This window comes from Aythya ferina (assembly GCF_964211825.1).
Source record: "Aythya ferina genome assembly, chromosome: 8".
Classification (NCBI taxonomy): domain Eukaryota; kingdom Metazoa; phylum Chordata; class Aves; order Anseriformes; family Anatidae; genus Aythya; species Aythya ferina.
Genome location: NC_140304.1, coordinates 3,653,865 through 3,677,840, shown reverse-complemented (window position 1 = coordinate 3,677,840; position 23,976 = coordinate 3,653,865). Strand labels below are relative to the sequence as shown.

At 39.2% G+C, this 23,976-nt stretch overlaps 1 protein-coding gene and 1 long non-coding RNA gene across 4 annotated transcripts in view; one reads left to right on the top strand and one right to left on the bottom strand.

The window, feature by feature from the left end:
• Nucleotides 1–23,976, bottom strand: part of LOC311440276 — a 125,481-nt gene that overhangs the window by 11,634 nt on the left and 89,871 nt on the right. The window contains exon 5 of the long non-coding RNA XR_014695304.1: nucleotides 22,903–22,999. This is a non-coding gene — a long non-coding RNA (uncharacterized lncRNA). The remainder of the gene's footprint in view (nucleotides 1–22,902; nucleotides 23,000–23,976) is intronic.
• The window catches only part of DPYD (dihydropyrimidine dehydrogenase), a 355,040-nt gene that overhangs the window by 291,103 nt on the left and 39,961 nt on the right, over nucleotides 1–23,976 (top strand). For all 3 annotated transcript variants that reach the window (XM_084526956.1, XM_084526955.1, XM_084526957.1), the window contains 2 exons: nucleotides 60–202; nucleotides 19,471–19,650. In XM_084526956.1, coding sequence (XP_084383082.1) covers nucleotides 60–202; nucleotides 19,471–19,650 — 323 coding nt within the window. The remainder of the gene's footprint in view (nucleotides 1–59; nucleotides 203–19,470; nucleotides 19,651–23,976) is intronic.

Here is a 23,976-nt window from a genome sequence, read left to right as displayed (position 1 = left end):
GAAGGATTATATCAGGGAATGCTCTCACATTACTAACAAAATGTTCTTGTTTTCTGTAGGAAATGCTATTAGGCCTATCGCCCTCCGTGCAGTGTCTGCTATAGCCCGTGCTCTTCCAGGATTTCCCATTTTAGCAACTGGAGGCATCGACTCTGCTGAAAGTGGGCTCCAGTTTCTGTACAGTGGAGCTTCTGTTTTACAGGTACCTTTTTTTTCTTTAAAACATGAGAATTTAAATAACTGTAATTAAAGGCATAATGTATGTTCCTTTCAAACATTAGCATAGTGGGTTTTTTATACCACTGAAAGCAATTTTCATGTTTTTAGACATGTTTCTCACTAAAATACATTCATTTTAGATGGAGTAGGAGGAGGAATTGCCAAAAGAAGACTTTGAGTGTCACAATACCAATCTGGGGAAAGGCTATCCATAAGTATATTACCGCTTTTTTCTATAATCTATGGGATTTAAACTTTAAACATGTCAGTAGCCTGTTAGTATGTACACCAGAATATTTGCTGGAAATCAGCACCTTACCATGTTCTAATAGGCATGCCAGGGCATCATTGTGGCATACACGTTAGACAAGTTGATAAGGAGTGCGTGGTAATTAACTTATATAGTTCCATTATAGGTTGTTATATTCTGGTAGATACTTGTCCCCTCAATGCGGAGTTCCCATCAAAGACAACAGCAGCTGAGGATCCTGTGGATATTGGCTTTGTGTCACTCTATGGGATGGCTGGAGTGGTTTCATTCCCACAGTTCACTTTGACATTAAAAATTAGTTTCAGTGTGACCATCTTTTCTGCACAGTGACTATTGATATTAGTCACTTGTCTACTGTTACAAAAAACAATCATACGATAACTTTTTTTTATGCACAGTACATAAAAGTTATCATTTGAGGAGCTGAATTGGAAACCTACTGCTTTTTTATAGACTTGTTATGTTGTTTGACTTTATTAATAACAACTCCTATTTTTCTAGTTTGTATGGGAATGCTTCAAACTTCTTTTCTCATGAACAGACAAAAGATCTACCTTTCTTACACAGTGTTCTGAGAGCTTCTTCAATATAAGTACTAAGTAATGGAACAAATTACAAAGCAGTATTTTTCTACAAAAAGTAGGAATGGCAAGGGAATGTTTTTAGTGCTATGCATGCATTTCATTTGTTATTGCTAATAGAGCTGCAGTTTTGATAGCTTTGTCAGTTACAATGTTACATGATCGCAACTACACAAAGTGGAATGATTTTCTGTTCTACCTCTACTACATATGTTTCTAGATGGCTAAAAATGAAGTTTTAAAATGACATTTATGCATGTTTCCTTTATATAGACTTTCTAGCTGTTTACTTTCTATTATTTCTTTTCTTTTCTGCTGGTTTGCCCCAATGGCAATGGGAAATTTTGAAATATCTAATGCAGACATCCCAGTCAGTGCTCAAGAGAGAGAATTTTTGGCTTTACATGTTTTTAAATCATTATTTTCTGTTAAGTAATGATTAACTTCCCTGGACCTGGCTTCCAGAAATGACTTGGATCTATACTGGTCTTCTGCCCTTTCCAACAGATTTTTCCCAGAGATGGTAAAAAACCTCTTTTCTTGTCCTCAAGCTTCACCAGTTTAACTTTAATCAGTTCTAGAACTGCTTTTAAACTCCTCTGGATCAAACCCATCCTCAGTTTGAGTGGCCTATTTTTGTTTCACTGAAACAGGGAAGACATTTAAGCTAATCTGAGATAAATGGATTCTAAAAGTGCTGTGTTATCTGAGGGTCTGAACTAGTTCAATTACATTTATTTAAAAATAAGCCTTTAGAAAACCTCATGCAAGATTGTGAGTACAGGCCGTAAATACTTCCCTCATCTAAGGAAAGGCAAGTGGAAGGGAGAGGAAGACAGGTAATCCATATAGATATTCTTACAAGGGATACACTTGACCAGGACTAGACTGAAACATCTGTTTGCTGTTCAAGCAAGATACGTTGTGATGGACAGAAAAAGGCAACCTTATCTTCACAGGTTATCTATGGAACATAATTATGATTATGAGAATCAGTACAAGCCTTGTTGTCAGTCTGCGTGACAACAAGGTCATAGGAATAGCTGGCTAATATACTTTTCCCTGAATCCTAGTTTCTCTCTCACCTGTCCTTGGTACCAAATGCCTCAGTTGTTCTTTCTTCAGTAGTGAAAACTTCTGTTGCTTTGACAGGTCCCTGTTGCTTTCTCAGTACAAAACCACAGAGCAAGTACAGAATCTGGACATAATATCAAATTAAGTGATGTACTGAATGATTCAGTGTATTAAGATTCACTATTTTGCTGGTCTCTGAGTTAAGTAGGAGCTCTGGGATTGTACTGGGAGAATTGCATGTGCATCCCATAGTTTTATCTGAAGTATATGCTTTGGATACTGTTGGAAGTGGTTGTGAATAAACTAACCCAGTGCTGTGCATTTTATGGTCTAACTTTATGTTTCCAAAACCATGTAAACACCTTATGAGAAACTAATCCAGAGGCAGAAAGCAAACAGCCAGGGCTTTGGCAGTGCAGGATTGCATTCTGCACTTGGCTATGCCGAATGAGAGTGGTCTTCTCTGCCAGGAGAAGATGATGATTATGAACAAGGAAAATACGAAGGCTTTGTGTGAGTTGATTTAATTGCCATGTGGCATATCTCTTCGAGAAGAGGTTTATGAATAATAAATGTACCTCCATTAAAAGCAAGATCAGGTTTTCCTCTGCAGCTATTTTACCTGCAATCAGTTCTCCATTATTTTTTCCAATCGCTTTTATTTTTAAAATGTGGGGATTTATTTTCCATTTACAAAATCATCATACACAGGAATGCAAGTCAGGAGTCACTTGGTAAACCATATTTTTATTTTTCCTACAACCACTGCAAGTGGTATTAAGCAGGTATGTTAGTGAATGGTTCTGGGAAAGAATTTCATTATTCACTGTGTGTACTATTCCCTCCGCTAGAACACATTTTAGTGTTGTTACTGACAAAATGTTCATATGTAAGAAAGTTTTGCATCAGATGTTGAAAACACACTGGATCATTGTAGTTAGTTGTATCTGGCATTAAACTTTTATACAGCAAATGGCCTCATTCTTCCATGTTATGGACTTCAGAAACAGTTGGGAAAACAACAACGACAAAACTTGTTTTTAATTTTTCATTGAAAATGCTGAAACTTTTCAGTTTTTCTTTGGCTGATTCCCCGAGACTGTAGTTTTTTGTAACACACACAAATCCACCAATCCCTTTTCAGTGCAAGCATGAAATTCAGGAAAAAAAAAAAAAAAGAAAAAAAAAAAAAAAGCTGTATCTATCCAGCATTTCTTTATCCAGTCCTGCACTTTTCTCAAATAGCCAATGCTCTAGAGATGTCTAGCCACAACTTGTTGATGTACAGTTCATTACTGTAGGCTTGCAGTGAGGCTGAAGTATGTTTTCTTTAAAGTGAGCTTTTTTTTTAAAGCCACAATTTATCAAAGTAAGATGTATATTGGATTTTTTGCATCTTCTGCATCATGTGTGTGCTTTAGCATGTCACATTGATGGTTTGTTAGATTTCTGCAAGGCTTTGAGGCAGACATACATTTTTCAAAGTCATCTCACTGTAGGAAATTAAAAATGGAGACGATTATAGAAAATTCCAGTGGAAAGAGAAAGTGCATTATGGAAAAAGCAATAAAAGCGTAAAAAATATTAAAGTAAAAATCACTTCACAGTAGCCTGTATGATTCAATTGTAGATCAATATTGTGTAGTTAATGCATTAGCAGTAGAGCATTAATTTGCAATTACCACAGGTGATCTGATCCTCTGTGTTCTGTCCATTGACATAAATGACCTTTTGTTGAAAGAGATTCTGTAGTCATTATTTCTAGCAGATATAACCAAAAAAAAAAAAAAAAAGTAGAACAAAGGGGTACCTTCTGAAGTATACATTTTTCATGGTAAAGTCTTTTAACGTTATATTCTGGTATGGAACACTTTTGTTAATCTTGAATTTTAGTCATTAACTTGAAAAGAATATAGGCTTCTTTTCAAACAAATTTCTTTTCTTACAAAGTATGGAGGACACTCGTGCCCCCACATGCTCCAGGCATGGCTGTCTGTAAGGCCCTCTACATAGCAAAAATTTAAAATCCACCCGCATAATTCTGCTTTTGTGGGCCCACCTGCCTGGGGGCAGCCTGTAGCTCTACCCCAAGCCCTGTTTCTGGCTCCCTGTTGTGCTCAGGATCAGGACCAGGTGAAGGCACTGCTGCAGTGCAGTGAGGGTCGATGAATGGGCAGTGTAATGCTGCTGCTCCCATCAGGCCTGCAGGCTGTGAGGTGATGCCACAGCAGCTGTGCGCAGTGGTCAGGTCCTCACTGGTCCCAGGTCTCCCCTTAGCCTGGGAAGTGGGAAATCAAATTTATTGACCCTACCCCTGCCACTTTGCAGGCTCAAGGCACACTCACACCACAGCTCTGCCTTTTCCATTCACCCACCTACATCTCTCACTAGCACCGGCTGGGATTTAGCACCTTTTCTTATGGGCACTGCTTTTGTCCTCGCGCTGTCATCTCCAACTCATACACACCCACTGCACTTACACCATGACCCTCCTTAGATAGGGTTTAACCCAGCAAGCAGCTATGAGAGAAAAATGAGGAAATAGAGCAGGAATACCCTGGACCCTGAGGCAAGCTGCCATAACACTGAATCTGCCTGTGCCCTCCTCTCCTACCCCCTGCCAGCTCTGCATAGGACCCCAGGGATCTGACAAAGAACAAAATCCATTCTGGAAGCATGACAACTCATGATGGGAAAGCAATAAGGACATTTTTGGCTTCTGCAAGATAAAATCTCCCCCCCAACACAGAACACAGTTGTTTTATGAGAGTACTTGCGTTTTTTGTAACATTTTCAAGGAGAATTCTTGTTGGTACCTCTTTGGAGCCAGAGTCTCAGGGGATTCAGGACAGTTAGATTATTATTTTTTCTTCGGCAGGCATTTTACTGAAGCATTTAGCCAGGGGATTTTTATAACAGCAGGATGGCCCTTTGTGTGTGAATAAACAAGGTTTTTCATCACAAAATAGTGGGACTTGAACTATGAGAGAGCATTGTTATTGTATTTGTGCAAATGTGAAACCCTGTGAGGAACCCTTCTACGCAGTATAAAATGCCCTGTGTGTCAGAAAATAAAAGCAAAGCTCTGAAAATATAATCACTGAAATGATAGGAAAAAATACCATTTCATAAACATTGTCATATCCTAATGTTAGATGCTACCATTTCCCCAAACCCAATCTCAAAAAAAAAAAAAAAAATCAAAAAAAAAAAATTATTTTTAGTTTTCATCAAGGTCACTGATGCAATTTTTCTCTGTTTTTTAACGGCTACAGAACTGTGAAGTGGAGATCTGGTTCTCTGTGCACTTAATTGGTGTTCTTTCAAGCCCATCTCAGTGTCTGTTCAAGTCAGTGAAGACACTGATATTGAGATAAGTGAGGATGAGATGAGGCCAAAAAATTCTCATTGAGGAATTACTGTTTATGGCATTTAACAGTATGGAGAGTGAGAAACTAAGAGACTGACATCACAGGAGTGCTGGAGCAGGGCAGTGCTGGAGCAGGCCCAGTGCATTAGAATTCCAGGTTAAGTTTACGCTGATGACAATTGGAAACAACTTATTTCATCTTGCGGGGAATAACAGTGCCTTTGAGTGCAGAGGAAAGGCTCAGTAATCCCATGCATCTAATCTCAGCTCTGTGCAAGCAGAATCAAGTCAGGTAGCTGGCTGCAAGCCGTAACCGAAGGGCGCAGTCCCTGTGGCTGAGCAAGGCTGGGCCTCTCCTGCCTTGACCCACAAGGAGCCCCCCTGCCAGCCCGAACACCCACATGATGGGGGAACAGAGGCTGGTGACTTTGCTTTGTATCAGTGGAGAGGTTCCTGTCAGAGCATGTTCTGCCAGCCATCGTGACTGAGAACAGGCACCCTCAGTAAGTTTGCAGATGACACCAAGTTAGGTGCGCATGTTGATCTGCTCGAGGGTAGGAAAGCTCTGCAGGAGGATCTGGATAGGCTGGACCGATGGGCTGAGGCCAACTGCATGAAGTTCAACAAGGCCAAGTGCCGGGTCCTGCATCTGGGGCGCAACAACCCCAAGCAGAGCTACAGACTGGATGAGTGGTTGGAAAGCTGCCTGGCAGAGAAGGACCTGGGAGTGATGGTGGATAGTTGGCTGAATATGAGCCAGCAGTGTGCTCAGGTGGCCGAGAAGGCCAACGGCATCCTGGCTTGTATCAGAAACAGCGTGACCAGCAGGGCTAAGGAGGTGATCGTCCCCCTGTACTCGGCTCTGGTGAGGCCGCACCTCGAGTACTGTGTTCAGTTTTGGGCCCCTCGCTACAAGAAGGACATGGAGGTGCTTGAGCGGGTGCAGAGAAGGGCGACGAAGCTGGTGAGGGGCCTGGAGAACAAGTCCTACGAGGAGCGGCTGAGGGAGCTGGGCTTGTTCAGCCTGGAGAAGAGGAGGCTCAGGGGTGACCTTATCGCTCTCTACAGGTACCTTAAAGGAGGCTGTAGTGAGTTGGGGGTTGGTCTGTTCTCCCACGTGCCTGGTGACAGGACGAGGGGGAATGGGCTAAAGTTGCGCCAGGGGAGTTTTAGGTTAGATGTTAGGAAGAACTGCTTTACTGAAAGGGTTGTTAGGCATTGGAACGAGCTGCCCAGGGAAGTGGTTGAGTCACCATCCCTGGAGGTCTTTAAAAGACGTTTAGATGTAGAGCTTAGGGATATGGTTTAGTGGAGGACTTGTTAGCGTTAGGTCAGAGGCTGGACTCGATGATCTTGAGGTCTCTTCCAACCTAGAAATTCTGTGATTCCGTGATTCTGTGACTGAGAACAGGTAGGGTTTGGTACCAGCTAACAGCTTGAAGTTTCTGACACAGTCTGTGGCTCAGGGTAGAAGATCAAAACCTCTCTGTATAAAGCTGACCACGTTACAGAGAAGTCAAGATGTTGGAGCTAATTCTTCTCTCACCAATGAAATGGGCGAATGAAGAATAGATTGCTGGGTGTAGTGGTAGGCCACCAACATTGTACGAGCAAGACCAGATTCACAGAATGGCTCTTTACATCTGCCAATAATTTTAAGGAAACAACAGTTAAGGCAAAACCACTTTTCAGATGTAAATCCTTTGATGCAGATAGAAATAGTCTCAGATATAAATAGTTTTAAAGAACGCCACAGCCTACATTCCCAAAGACACTCAATATGCATTTGCACGTCCTTTTGAGTATCATCAGTCACATTTGAGATTTGTGGTCATTTTCTTTGAAATTTGGCAGAAGTTAGAAAGTATATTCCTGTAACAGGTTTTGAGAAAATGAAGACAGGCAGAGAAGAGTGTGTACCTGCATTCCTTCACTGTAAGAGAGATAGCACTATGAGCTCACCTCTATTAGACCTCTGAGAATCCACATGGGACAGTGCTGCTAGGACTGTGTCAGCCACAGGAAAGGCTTTAATTGGCAGTCACACCTTATTAGACGTCAGAGAACCCAACCAGGAGACACAGACCTGCTGGAAGCCAGGTATCATTAGCTCTGCTGCTCACAGAGCCTCATGCTTAAAAAAGTCTTCAGTGGATGCAGCACTGAATGGAGTGGCCCTTCTCTGCAGAGCTGAAATTTACAGTACATGGAGAAACAAAAGAGGGAACAAAGTGCTGTTTGAACATGTCGAAATAAAATCAAAAGAAAAAAGAACGTAAAAGAGAGGATTTGGACAGATACATATGTGATCCCTTCTAATAAACATTTCATTATTTTCTGCTTTTTTCTTAGCTCACTGCTAATTAGAGAAACTCAACCTGTTCTCAACTGTCTGTCTTCCTTTGCTAATAAAAAAAAATAAAGTCATTAGAGGACTGCCACACTTGCTGTGCTACACATACTTGGGATGGAAATTGCTAATTGCTGGTGAGAATTTTCTGTGAGAATTCCTTTCACTGAAAATCTGAATTGGTTGGACAAAAAAATCTAGAAAGTTTTTTGGTCATGGCTAGATAAAAATATCAGGTTTATAGTAGGTTTTCAGTATTTATTTTTACCTTTATTATTTGCCACTTTTAATGAAGAGTTGCAATATTCAAATCATCACATTGTAAAGTTATGAACTGAACTCTAAGCTAATACTACCTTTTATTTTGTGCAGTTTTGCAGTAGTTTTACTTTTTTTTGGAGCTGATAAGGGATTTATCTATTAGCTTTCCTTTCTTTCTGCTCATTTCACCAGCTAATAAATGAGGTTTGCATAGATAGGATTGTTATTTCATAAATTTGTAAGAATGAATTCAAGCTCATTCCATAAAAATTGCTATTTGTCATTCTTAAAATGGATTCTCATGCAAAGTAGGTTTAATTATCACTCAATGGTAATAATTATTTAATAACAATTATTAAATTGTCTCAGTTGAGCATCAGCTCAAATGCTGGTCTATGGCAGTCACTCCTAACCTCTGCAGAGGATTTGCTCCCTAGTCTTATACCTGGGTGTCCCCGAGCCTCCTGTCCCCCCTTCTACCAGGTGTCTGCCCTGCAGCGCTGGGTCTGGGGGCTTGGTGTCTTTAGCGATTGAGGGCATACAAAGAGTAATTGCTTTGGCAACACTGTCTCTCCTTCCTCACCCCAAGGATCCAGAGTACTGCCTCTCTTTCCAATCCAGCACTGTTGTTCCTATTTTTAATGTGGATACACACTACTAGTGTGGATTCATGCTACTGCTATCTTGTCTGAACAAGCACAGAGCTGTCCTCCCTGTAGATAAAACCACATGATATGAATTGACAACAAGTGAGTTTTGTTTAGAAGTTTACAATGTAAAAGAAACATGGAGATGACTCTTCAAAAGAGGCTCAGTTAAGATGTAAGAAATTGTGGGCAGGTTGTTTTATTCAGCTCAGGTTGCTTTCAGCCACAAAGCTAGCTTTGTTGTAGAGGAGTTACCCTTGTGTGCTGGTGTTGAAGTGACTGGAAGTAGAAACTGAAAATGTACCCAATTCCCTGTTGGACATTGAAAATGTAAATAGAAGGAAAGACAAGCACAGTGAAAAATGATGATTTTATTTTCTTGGTATTGCCATCTCCAATAATTACTTAGAGAATTTCCTGAATTCTGTTTTAAATTATACTTATTTTAACTGCAGAGGACCTGGTTTTCTTAAAAGGGGAAAATGCAAAATCTTAAGGATTGCAAAGCTCTGCCGTCAGAGACATTTTTCTCGGAAACATTATCAGCCATACAAAGAAAGTACGCATGCAAGAAGTTTTCCATTTTGTATCAAAGCAGCTCTGTTGATCTGTCAGTCTGAGGCTGTAGCTAGCAGCAAAAGGAAAAAAGGGCGAGGAGGCGGTGGAGCAGCCAGCTCTGGCAAGGCACAGTCCCAGAACCACCCTGGTGTATGTGAACTGCTGTGCAGCTCAGCTTGGGCTCAGTGCAATCGCAGTTTGACAAGACCAGGTGACCATTCCGCTGGTTTCCCTAGGAGTGGAGAAATCTTTTTTCTGCCCAGGCAGGAGGAAGCAATCTGGGAATGGGAGCCCGGATGCCTTTTGAAGTATTTTCCCTGCTACAACATAAGCCCCTTGACACAGCTTGATCTGTCTACAGAGAGGTCCTTTTATCCATGCAATTTGAATGAAAGAAACAAACAGAGAAACCATTTTTTCTGAAGCTGGCAGTACATTTAACAAAGGGTTTAATTTCCTTCAGTATCTGAGTTATGTTGCTGCTTTTCTTGCTGATATTTATTGTTTGGACAGAGATAGGTAAAACAATCCCCAAGGAAATGTGGAAGTGGGTTTTTATCTCAGACACGAAGGACTCAGAGGGTCAGAACTATTTTATTCACATGAATCTCACTCTTCAATGGACACAGCAGCTGCTGCACAAATTCGTACAGGCAAGCTGATAAAGGATGAAAGTAATTTTAACTGAAATAAAATGTGACAGTACTAGAGGGAAAGACTCACAAGGATGAGGGGTTAATCATTGCAGGACTGAACTGAGGTTCCAAAATGGAAAAATTGCTTTTCTGTTTGATTTTGAGAGGTCTGAGGCTTTCAAAATTCTGGTCACAGGATGATGTCCCTCAGTAGATGGTTCTCATTAGGGTTTGTTGAAAACTTCTTTGACGAAACTGTTTTTCATTGACAAATTTCATTTAATCAAAATAGATTTGGGTTCAAGTCCCTGCTGTGCCTGATTCAGAATGTCCTGCGTTGAAGAACTCTGAAGGTTTAACTTGAATCTGTTATGCATTAATGAACCTTTGCATTACTGATGTGTTTACCCTCCTGCAGTATAAGAGGCCACAGGAAAGCTGCATGGGGAGAAGTCAATGGCCAGGAAATAGTTCTTCTGTCACAGGGAAGTTTAAGGATGAAAAAGGTTTTCAATTTAAACTGCTAGTGAGACTTCTAAAAATGTGTGGAATTAACACATTTAAGGAAAAAATATTATTTGAGTGAATCAAAATTCTGTTTCAATCACTTTGCAACATATTTTAGTTTTGACCTTTTCATTCCAATTAACTTGGATTGCAAAACAGGCATTTTCAAGTTAAATAGAACTGTTGCATTCCATGTTGTCAAACAGCACATATTGGCAATTCTGAAACTTTTTTATGCACATTTTTCCGAACATGGTTCTTTTCTGAAAAGTGTGTTTTCCTAGAGCCACTCTCACTTCTGACAAATATGCATTTCCAAAATGGAAAAACTAACAAACTCCAGTCAAGAGAGGATGGAGTTCCTGTTGTTTAGCCCTCAAAATATGCAATCTTAAACATGCTACTAACTTCTAACTAAATGTGTTATGTATGTACATGACTTATATCATCAAACCATGAGGTCTGAGCAAGTTAACCGGTATCTGGTTTAGAAATATCTGTGGAGGAATGGGAGGATATAGGATATGGAAATGTCAAGTAAATCTACATCTACCTGGCACAGCTGCTGATGCTGTACCAGCAGCTGAAGAACCACTGGGAGAACTGAAAGATTTCATTTTCCATAACGGAACTTGTAAGAGAGAGGTGAGACCTTTAGGTGTTAATAAATGAAATATGAAGTGGTATTCAACATATATTTAAAGATACTTGGAGAGCCTGTGTATGTGATTGCGCTGTTTACACAAGGGAGTTAGTTCATCTGCTTTCAAAGATATCTTTCATTTTATAGATCTAGAGTACAGTGATACAATTTGCTGTAGATGGCTGATTATGAGGCTGTTTCCACACTCCACAATGCTCAAGGCATGTGGAATCGTATTTGTTTTCTTAGGAAAGATGATCACGATCAGCACTTTTATCAGCGTGTGTGCCCACCTACTGCATAAAGGTCCACTTTGTAGTTCCAAGAACTGACAGAATGCTCTAGCAAGATAAGGAAACATAACCATTCCTCTACGGGTGGCTGACAGGAGGGAAAAAAATATTACTACAGGGAGCCTTCTGAAAATTCTTGATTTCTTCCGCATTTCCCTTCTCAAAGACTTGGGATTGAAAATTGCATCATTCAGGTCCCTTGATAAGTACCAGTTTCCCACTCCCATTTCCAATTTCCTCTGTAAATGTCAGCTCAGCTGTGCTCAACACTGCTTCAGCATTATATTGTCCTGTTGTAGAGAGGATCCAAGCTGTTCATAGAGCACTTATCCCACAAGCTTGTCTTGCTTAGACTGCATACCTTCATCTCCTTATAGTTCATTTTGAGCTTCATTACTTACTGACATTAACCTATACTTTTGATTAGAATAGCACTTTACCTTAAGCTTGACTGATGAACTCTCCTGAGGTACTCTCTAGAGTACTCTTGAACTCTCTTTCCAAGTGCAAGATGCTGCACCTGGGTTGGGGCAATCCCAGACGTGAGCACAGACTGGGAGAACTCATTGAGAGCAGCTCTGCAGACAGAAACTTGGGGGTTCAGGTGGACAAAAAGTTTGACATGAGCCAGCAGAAAGACAAGGGGGCACCATTTTAAACTAAAAGATGTTAGGAGGATATTCTTCACTCAGAGGGTGATGAGGCACCAGAAAAGGTTGCCCAGAGAAGCTGTGGATGCTCCATCCCTGAAAGTGTTCAAGGCCAGGCTGAATGGGGCCCTGGGCAAGCTGATCTAGAGGATGGCATCCCTGTCTATGATGGGGGGTTGGAACTAGGTGGTCTTTAAGGTCCCATCGAACCCAAGCCCTTCAGTGAAATTCTATGAAAAGATCTTAGGTATAACAAAGTAACTAAAATATTTCCTTACTGACACTCATATGACATCTGACCATACAGTGTTTGTTTATTTTTTATATTTTCTTAAGCTTTATATTTTCTTAAACTTTCTTAAGCCCACATGGGGATGGTTGCCTATTCTGTAAACCCTGGAACAGTTAGCATCTTTGAATCTTTCTGCTGTGTGTTACCCCTCGAATGTCAGCAGTAAGCCTCCAGCTCATTAGGACTTTAAGCCTAGAACACAGTAAAAAAAAAAAAAAAAAAAAAAAAAAAAAAAGTGTTTTTTTTTCCCCCATAACTCAGACCATTCATAGGTGTAATATATGAGTCCATCAAGCTGCTTTCTGAAAGCCGTACTGGACTTGGGAACAAATAGTAGTTCATTAGTTCATGTATATTAGCTCGATTCTGATGTTTTAAAAAGGCTATCAGCCATCATCCAAATCAGTTTTGCATCTTGATCCAGTATCTGAAGCCTTGTTAAGTAACATCCCATCTGCTAACCTATATCTCTAGAGTCATTTAAGCAGCTAATGTGAATGAATCAAATCATTCCATCTGTACTGTATCAATATTTGGAAAGCTTTTCCTTAGTTACAAATTTGTTCTTTGAAACAAAGAATCTTGCTTTTTTTCCAGAGAGTGCACCACATTGTCTGATAATCTACTTCCCCTAATATTCTTAATCCTACAACCCTCCAGCAAAAGTTACAATTGCTGATAGAAAGGGTAATTTAGGCTATGCGTTTAATGTACTGGTAAGTCAGTGCTCAACGAGACATGAGGATGAGAAACCATCAGTATATAGGCAGTCTTTCCATGGGCATTGGTATCCTGATGACTGTAAGTACAGAAACACCTCTCAGAGGAGATTTTGTGTGTGTCCTTACTCTCAAGTTGCAGTTCTTTTCACTTTAGTACTAGTATTATGTTGGGCAACCAACGCAGCGTATACTGCTTTTCATCTTGTAAAGCTGGGCACACCTAAATCAGTGTAGTGGGGCTACAAAACAAGCATTTTAATTTCCATGGGCAAGGGCTATGCAGCAGATAGATTGCAGGGCCCTGAAAGATCTCCCTTTAGTTGAGTCAATTTTTGCTAGTTGCTATTGAGAATAATTTTTAAATTGCATGTATGCCTTTCCCCAGATTAAAGTCATGCTTTTTCCCACAAAAATAAAATTAATTTTCTTAAGGCCATTGATGGTGTATCCAGCATATCCAGATAGGCACAAATAGGATCCTTCCTGAAGCACCTTGCATTCATTTATGATTTCCGCTTTTTTCTACAAGAATCTTAGTCAATAGACACTAATCAAAAAGCAGTAGCTTCAACTATACATTGAAAAACAGCTTAGAGTCATTCATAAATGTTTCTCTAACAGAAAGGTGGATTTATGTCTTCAGTTATCAGGAAGAATTTTAGTAGAAATCTTCTACAAGATGATGATAAATAATGTTAAAGTAGAATATATAATATAAAATCAAAACAGCACATAATTCTTTTGCTTACCATTTGGGCATATCAGTAAAAAATATTTCAAAGGAAGTCTGACAAATTAATGGAAAAAAATTAATTCATCATAAAAACTCTCACAGGTATCTCAGAGGAATAATAGTTGTTTATCCCCTTGCTATGATAAGAATATTAGAAACTGTGAAGTCAAAGGCTGATTGCCTAATAGGATGGCATTTTGAGAGCTATTTTATTTAGAGATCCTATGCAGTTTAGAACCAAAGCTGAAATAAGTTTCTGTCTTCTGGGGAAGCAAGATGGCATTCTGCTAAATGCTAGAATTTTATCATTTGAAAGTGAAAAAAAAAGCAAAAAGAAGGCAGCCAGCAAGACCTAAGAATATAAAAGCATTTGAGATCTCAGAAGGAGTTTAAATCAATGCACTGCCACAGTTACAGCACAGATGAAAGAGCCTGCTGTCTCAATTGCCAGGAAACTACTTAGAAACTCTCACTTTGATTTTTTTTTTTTTTTTTTTTTTTTTTTTTTGGTAGCCCGTTACATTACCACTAAATGCAATATATGGGGACATCACTGCTTTGATGTTGTACAGCTGCAACAAATGGAAACTAATATGGTAGAACAGTCAAGCTATGTGATTTGCGTTTGTATATACAAATATATACCCATCAATCTTCTTACTTCTAGACTGTGTATCACTGCCACCCATCTGCCGCCTTACTGTTACTTCCATTTTCATAAAAATGACAATTATTTTTCACTCATATTCTGAAGAGAACAACATATATTTCGGAGGGTGTAAAAATGAATTTTTTATCCAACCTATTGTCTCTAACACCACCTACCTCAAATTCATTGCTGGCAAAGTTGTTTAATAGTGTTTTGAAACAGACATCCCTCATTGGAAAAGGCAAGGACAGCATTGAATAGGAATTGCTTCAGTGGGTGATCTGGCTGGAAATGCCTCAGCGACTTTGTCCAGGGCTCTGCATGAATGGCATAGGCCTTGCACACAGTCCCCCAGGATACTCCGGAGTCTGGGCAGAGTGATAATGCAGTGTGGGGATATTTTCCCTGTTGATCCTAAAACCATAGGTTATGGGCAATACCCTAAAGTTATTACAGAGATCTCTCAGTGAACAGTGAAGGGGATTTGTCCCAGGAAAGACTTCAGAAATTGACTTCTCTTTTTTGTGTAATGATTCTGCTAACAGCAAAGGCATTTGCAATGTTTTTTTTACCAGATGTAGTAATACCTGTCTCTGATAATGAACTTTTTCTTCATAGCATGTAAATTAAAAGTTTCAGAGTGAAGTGAATGATTAAAAACAATCGTATCTTGTAAAATTCTTTTTACAAAACAATAATCTCTTGACAATTTAGTCTCTAAAGTAAGATTTGTAATGGCTCTAGATCCTTTTACAAAGCTGCACTGAGTATTTATGTTTATTACAGAGCAGACAGGTCATTTGTTATGCAAGACATCAGCAGGGACCTTTGGATGCTAACCCCATCATTGCATTTTGCAGGGCAGTTTTACTTAGAGCCTTAAGCGTGTAATTCATTTCACATCCACATTCCCCAATGAGATCATTTGGTGTACATTTGATTTACCAGCAGCATAGCAGGCCTTGTGTCTTTTAGTATCTCATATGTGTCTGTATAGATTAGAATCGTAACCTACAGTTGCAATTTATACTGAACAGTTTTATACTTCAGAATATTAAGAGTATAATATTACTGATCATGTATGGCATGTTGGCTTGCTTGTCTCTTTTGGGATGCAAGGGGCACTCACTGGTATAGAAAGAGGAACATGGATAGAAAGGGAGGTCAGATGTTAAAAGTTAACTTGTGAAATTGTGGTGGTTTTACTGCCGAGGCAGTAGCACAGTCAGACAATGCACTAAAACCAAGCTTCTGCAAAATTATCTTTCTGTGTATGAGTGCAATAAGAATGGTATATGCTGCCTTTGCAAACAGGAAAAAGTAGTGCCTTTTTTCTCTGGCCCAAATTCTATTCCAAAGCTAGAGACAAACGTAGGCAAGGAGGACAGCTGACAACTTCATTGTGATCTTGACTTCTGTGTGTGTCCCATAGATTGCTCACACGGCCTGCCTCCCACAATCCAATAAAGAAAAAGCTACTTTCTACCTAAACGTTTCAGGTGAAAGCCTGGGTCAGCGCACCATTGAACATTAATTTACTCATAAGACTGAGTCACTTGGATTACGTAGGACCAAGGGATATTAAACAGATGGAATCTGCCATGCAAAGTCACAGCACCACTGCTTGCTAGAACCTGGGCTGATAAACCAAATGAGCAACAGATCCACGCTTGTTTCTTGTACTTGTCCATAACCAGTTTCTGCTGGCCACAGGCTGCTGGTCTGGAACAACATGAACATCTGAATGTGCTCAGTTGTAGTTATATATTTGCTTAGGCTTTTCCTTTAGAGTCTAAAGGGAAACAAATTTCATTGTGTTTGGTCCTGAAAGGAGTGGTGCTGAGGAGAGGAGGTGGGTGGACAGAGCTGGTCTCCAGACAGGTTTGTGGTGCTGGGCCAGTCAGTGCACAAGGCTCCGACAGCAGCTGTTTCAGTGATACCATGCTCCATGACCTCCTGTTGAGGTGGTTTTTAATAAGACATTAAATGAGAGCTGGTGCAGTCGAAAGGCAGTTCCATTTTAAATGTGGATTTAGCTGGACTGCATTTCCTGCTTTTCACACCTGTAAAATAAGATAGCAGCAGAAGGGAGAGTTCAGCGTTGAGCTTTGGAAGGGAGGGAAGCATGCCTACTCTCAGCTCAAGCAGCGGGACTGAATCAATGTGTGGAGACAGGCTGGCTCACTTCTGTGTTTTTTCTGGGACTGAGAGTTTGAGTCTCACCTGGTCTACTGCCCTGCCACTTCTCTGGTGCTGAGAAGAGGGCACAGTGTCATTTAAACCAGTGATTCAGAGGCAGCCAGGTATGGTGCTAAAAACCTCTCTCTGTGGTGTAGAAATTGTCCTGGCTGATGGGGCACTGGGACCTTTTATCTCAACTTTGTTCAACCCCTTTTAAAAGGCAACAAAGCTTTCTGCATTGATTCACAGAAGATACTATAAGCATTCACAGAAGATACTAAAACCCAAATATCCCCATCTGATATGTAAAGCTTAAGAAATGTTGAAGTTCAGAATGCTTTGGAATTTGCCAACAGCATGACAGAACTATTTCTGTTGTTTTTGTATGCATTAATGTTTGAAAGTCTCTTGTTCCAGGAAAGGCCCGTAAAAATAAGCACCTGCTTTTATCACAGTGAAATCAGTGAAAGGCATGTCTTTGGGTAATTATTTGCACCTTTGGGCACCAGAGTCACAAGGCTCCTACAGAGGAGAAGGGTCATCAGAAACCACTAGCAAATTCAGTTTCTAAGTCTTCTCATTTCAGATAATGTTTTTTCTTTAGTGCAGTGATTTACATTCTTTTTTAAAAAACTGCATTTTGCCTTCAGTTCTGGAACATACGTGGTTTCCCATGGAAGGCAAACAGTGCAATGCACATAGAGCTAGGATTGATCCCTGAGTTGTAGTGTGCTATCATCTTCTGCACATTTTTATATTATTGCAGTTCATAGCACCGTACCATAAGATGGAAAACAGTAAAAACCGCTTTATTTATAAGTTTATTATAGGTATCCTCCAGTGTATCTCATGTATACATCCTGTCAAAATATTTCAGGATTTTGACAACAGTGCCTGAACTTTTTTCAAATGACATGACATGACTTTTAACTGTGGTGGTGTTTTTTTGTTTGTTTGTTTTGTTTTGTGTGTGTGTGTGTGTTTTTTTACAATTTTACTGTTTTCAATAATAGCTAATAAATGTGTTACCTGTGCAGTAAAATAATAGGGAATTCCTTGTTGAACAAAAACCCTTAAATAAGCACCAGTTGAGTTTTGCAGTTAAATAGCTTATACTAGAAATTATTAATATTCTCCATAAATACTCCTGGGCTTAAAAACAAATAAATAAATAAATAAATAATGAGGTTTATAGAAAGAATAACAGGCCTAATTAATGCCCATGTTATTTCTGCAGAGAAAGAGATTTTGTGTAATGTAAATGCAGTATATATAATATGTTCTTGTGTTTGTTAAAGTTTGCCCTTATTTTTTCCTTGTGTAGCTATAGTGTATGGTATTTTACATTGTGAAGGATGCCTTTCTTCAAAATTGCAAGTTGTATTATCATTTCTGAAATGCGAAAAACAGTTATATATTTCCTGTATTTTTAAATGTTGATGCTTGTGATCTGAGGTATATTTTCTTATTGAAAGAGTGTTTATGTGTTTGTGCATGTTCACACCTTCATGTTCTAAGGGAGGTAGCTATTTCATTGTTGTGCTTATTACATGTGTATGTAAATGTAGGTATTACCAGCAGAATTGATTTTAGTTTTTAGAATAAAAGCTGAATCAGAAGCTGAAAACACTGACACATTTGGAATTTATGAGCATTTCCAGGGAATGGCAGTTAATGGTAGTCCACTGACCCTGCCGCTCTTCAGTGGTGGATTAGGGTTTAGCTCATAAAAATGTGTTCAGAGAAGAGTCTGGGATATTTTACTCACTTGTTGACAGTTTAGTTGGGTATCTCTGTGGGTTTAAATCTGAGCTGATATCCACAAGGCAGTCTAGAAAAATCCATGTAAATAATCAGGCTGCTCTCTGCTATTGATAGTTCTGTGCCTACAGATCAGGGATCATTTATTTGCATGTTTATAAAGATATATTGCTCTCTGTGTTTTTAAAGCACCTAAAACAAAGTGGCTTGGCATCCCAGTACCATTGAGTGGCAAATATTAATTAGCAGAAGGGGAACATTGTTCTGCTCCGTGCCTGGCAATGGTTGCCCATACTAGTATCTGCTTAGTGTATCTGCTTATGGTTGCCCATACTAGGTCTGCTTAGTGGATATTGTATGCTGAGACACCTCCATTGGAGACAGATTCTTCTCAGGAATATCCAGGGAAAGAACAAGCAGCAATAGACATAAATTGGAAAACAGGAAATTCCATTTAAATATAAGAAAAAGCTGTAAGGGTGATTGAACACTAGAACAAATTCCCCTGAGAGGTTGTTGAGTCCCTATCTTTGGAGATATTCAAAACCCAACTGGATACAGTCCTGGGTAGCCTTCTCTAGTTGACCCTTCTATGAGCCGGGAGGTTGGACTTCACAATCTCTAAAGAAGCCTTGTACCCTCAGCAAATCTATAGTTCTCTGATTTGTTTGACTGGGGCATAAATGGCTATGTCTGTGCTTCCCAAACAGGGCTGGCTGGTACCCAGTGTCTGCAGGCAAAGTGTCTACATGCTCAGCAGCAGAGTCCTGAAAGATGCGCAGTGGGGCTGGGTGTGCAGGCTTGCTTCTGAACAACCTTCAGATATGGTCTAAGGGCTGCCATTAGGAAACCTGGTCATAACCAATGTTACTGAGTCCTTTTTTTCCTGAACTGCACTGATGGCTATCATGACACAAGATGGAGCAGCCAACTAATATCCTTCTGAATTCCTATAGTGTTTGTCAGTGAAGTTTCAATAAGGGTCATCTGATAATCAGTAAGTCCAAAAAGCTTGCTAACTTCTTGTGCTCCTCTGCCAGGATGTTGCTGATAACTGTATTTACATTTCACAGGTGTGCAGTGCAATCCAGAATCAAGATTTCACTGTTATTGATGACTACTGCACTGGACTGCGAGCTCTTCTTTACCTGAAAAGCATCGAGGAACTCAAAGACTGGAATGGACAGAGTCCTGCAACCATGCGCCATCAGAAAGGAAAACCAATACCTAGAGTTGCTGATCTGATAGGAAAGGTATGTTGTTTCATTGCCATTCCTCTGTAAAGTTATGTCTATGCAATTCCATCTTTGTTGTATGTAACTACCTTGGTTAACCACTGCTGCTGTCACAACTAGTCACCAAGTCTTTTTTTATTCCTCCACGGTATTAGCAAATATCTGAGGGCGACTTGATCAGACAAACTTGAAATGACTTGATATGCAATAACCTTTCTATTGTAAATATGATGTCTCCACCTTGATTATAACAGCATGTCTTTTTTTAAAGTGTAGGATGTAAAATTGCAATTGCATTGGAACTACTTGTTTTAATGCAACAACTCAATTCAGATTGATACTACTACTGTGCCAGAAGTGCCAGGGTGTTCCGCCCATAGTGCAATGTTCAGGAGATATGAAAGCCACCTAGCTCTGGACTTGACCAGCTGAGAAGCTTCTGTCACAACCACGCTGCTGGTTGGAATGCTAGATCAGACAGCAGTGATTCTACTGACATCGTAACTGAGTATCTCATGGTCTTTCACATGTACGAATTCTCATACCCTTTGCAAGGCAGGGAAAGTTCCAGGTGAGGAACAGCAACACTGAATAATAAATTCCACAAGGTCATTTAAACCTAGAAAGTGTGGTGGAATAGGAATGTAAACTATGGTCTCTCTGGAATCCTCTGGACTGTCTCTCCTCTCTGCTCTAGTAGTTCCCTACTACAAAAATGTCTTTGGAGATTTTTCCAGATGCAGTAGATTGCAGCTGCCCCAATACTGCACACCCCTACACTAGGACACCTGCTGATCCATGCTGAGAAGCAGGGAGGTGTAACTGGCTTCCTACTGATGCCCTGCTGCCTACTGCTCTAAGCAAAATACCTGCACAGCAGGGAGGCAGAGCTTTTGTTTCTGGTTACTAGAGGGGATCACTTTGAAGACTGATTTCAGTTATACATCATGCCTATTGATTATCCTTCTAAAAATCTGATACAACACTGTTGAAAATGTTGTAAAAAGTAAAGAATTACAAAAGAATAGGATTTGGAGTGTCAAACACCTCCAAATCTCTGCTTATCATTGCTGATGACTGGAGTTGGATTTAGAAGGAGATTAGAGACTCCTGTATTATTGTTCTCTGTGGAGCTCTGAAAATTATAACATTACCTTTCAGGAGAAAAGACAATCCCATTCCTAAAGCTCTAAATAATACACTGCTTAAAAATAAAACAAGATATAAGCAGTTTCATTTTCATCTACTTATGTTAAGCAGTTAAACCAGTCTCAAAGGGTTGTATTCAAACTTCCTTTCTTTAACACCTGTGGAAACATACACAGCATTTTCAATTCATGTGACAGAGATTTTTTGCAATTCTTCTTTAAATCTGCATTCAGCGTTCTTTGTATTATCTTTTTATTTTACTAAACAGACAACCATTGTCAAAGATGTTTCTCATGTCCTTTTGATTGAGAAAAATATTACAAGTCTTAGTCTTTTCCGCTTGTCATACATCAATAATTAAATTTAAAAAGGTAGTGTGAAAAGATGCTTTAAGGGAGCATTTAATAATTCAAAGGAATCTTAACTTGAAACAGGTCACATGAAAAAGAATGGAAAACAAAGCCCTATGTAATCGTGTCTGGCTGGGTCTGTTAGACATTTAAAAGTAGCAAGACGTACAGAATATAAGTAATTGTGTATTTGATTGCCCTTAGCAGAGAATTATATCATTGGATCATTGCTACTAAATAATAAAATCTAAAGTTAACCAGGCTGCACCATTGATAAGGTAGTGATATATTTTAGACCAAAGCTCAGGATGTCTGTTCAGGAATGTACATTCAAGGGAAAAGGAAGAAAAATAATACAACATGGGTAAAGGGAAATACAATGATAAATGATCCTACTAGGGGCGATCAAATACAAAGGCTTGATATCATTAATATTTATAATATCATAATTAGCAAGACTGTGCCTAAGCAGTGTTATTAGTGTAACTAATTATGTTATCATAAACTATGTTAGCAATACTATAGGAATCAGTATTCTTACCTTCATAAATTATTATCAGTATTGGATTTCATGTACTTGTGCCTAGCAAATTCAGTTAAGTACTGCAGTTTCATCTGGATTCAAACACAAGTATCTAGCGTGCTTGGCAGCAAGTAATAACACACACTCTTGATTCTCTTTCTAAAATAAATTCACTGAAAAGGATGTCGTCACTCTTTATTTGGAAAAGAGGAGGTAGCCTACTGATGTGTATATTCTCATTGATAAAAGTAATTCATGTCCGTATCTTATACATAGACTAAAATGTGACAATCAAAATCCTTCATTGCAATTTTTAAAACCTTCAAAGGTTTTAAAAAAAAACTTGCTCATTACTGTAAGGTGAAATGCAGTTTCTTCAGTAAGACCCCATGAGAAACTAAACAGCAAATACTGATGAAGTTTGGATTTAAAAAGGAGAATTGTTTTGATCAGTTCCTGTTCATATATCTACATTAATACAACTAATATTTTCATCCAGTAACTTCTAGTCCTTAACAAATGAGAAGAATCATACTATTAGAAAATATCTTGGAAACTCAAATGCTGTTTTTAGGTTTTTCACTGTTTCATAATGTGTTTGTTGGTCTATAGACCCTAAATTTATCATCTTTGAGGCAGCTGGTACATATTTTCTAATAGTCTTTTCTATAATGCTATTTTTTCCCTGTTTGCTAATATAGTGGTTGCTGTTGCAGTCATTACTTGCCATTGTCCCAAGATGTGACTTGTAATGCTATACTACCTGTAATATCAGTGAGATTCCCACTTAAAAATGCTAACCTCAGTCATGGCTTCTAGTCACTGGGTGATTCTGTTTTCCGTAGCTCCACCAATTTTATTCATTCTTTACTAGGGTTGTAGACTTTCTCCATAACCACTTCGAAGACAGTCCTTACATAGATGCTGCATCAGACTCACAAAGGTGGACAGAGCCAGTCTTCAGGGCTTTCTTCCTCATTGCTTTTCTGATAGCTTATTTAGATTTATTTTTTTTTTTCTGTGGTAGGAACTGAATTTTGAAACTTTGACACAGATGACTGTCGTTAATACCACCTCTGAATCACCTTTCTATTAAATGCATGAAATAAACCTTGTCAGCTCGTCTCAGCTATAATCTCAGTTTGCAAATCTAGGCACTGAGATGAGAGAGTGGCAAGGTAATGATGACACCATACTGCTTTCTCACTGAACTCCCTCAAGGAAGAACTTTTGTAAAAGGACACTTACCTCAGCATGAATGTAGACTGAGATCAAGTACATGATGCAACGAGGCAGACAGTTAAGATGTACGGCATGCTTTTACAACCCAAAATTATCAGGGTGGCTGCATAAGAGAGAGGGAGAGTGCAGTTAGTATCCTTATAATCCCAAATTAACTGAATTGTGTTTTAGAATCATGTTTCTGAGTTTCTTGGGAAGATATATCAACAGGAGTGATAAAGATAACTGTGTTCTCACCAGGCATCCAGACAAGGTACAGTATTCCCCAGAGGTCCAATTTGATCTCCCCTGCGTAGTCACTCTCTCACCTTGTCTGTTTATTACAGGAATCTTTTATTAGTTGCTCACTGATCTTACTCCAGGGAGCTGAAGTGATTATGTCCAAGAAACACACTGGTGTCAGCTGATGGTAACAGAAGTGGTATAGTGTGTTTCTGTATAAACTTCCACCTAATGTCAGCTATAAAAATCGTACTTAACACAGTGGCCTCTATATATGCCAGGTAGCTAAACATTAGAAATATGGCAATTTATGGGTTTATAAGAAGAGGTAAATATGCATAGATACTTAATAGATCACTTCCAGCACCAGAAGGTTTGGGGAAAAAAAAAAAAAAGACATTTGTTTCATCATGTCTAGAGGCTAATAATAATAAAGTAATAATTTAGGTGTCTTGATCTCAGAAATATCCTAAAGCTGAAGCAAACTCTTTTTCATAGTGAATCCACATCAACTGTTGTTAGGATGGTGTTGTAATGAAAATGTTACAGCCTTATCTGATAAAAACACATCAATAGGCAGTTTCTCCAGCAAAGAGAATGATCCTGAACATGCGCTATCCTGTGTATGAACTTCATTGAAAATTCTAATTACTGAAATTTAGCAAATTGCTGATTTTGTTCTCAAATGCACGGACTTCCTGTTAAGACTAAAACATGCACTCCCTTTGAGTATTTATGGGTACTAGAAGCTGATTCTTCTGAGTAGTACCAACCTGCTACATTCTAACTTGGTTGTAGTCAAATCTAAATGGCTTTTTATATGGCAGAGAAAAAAAAAATAGCTTGCAAAACCTTGAA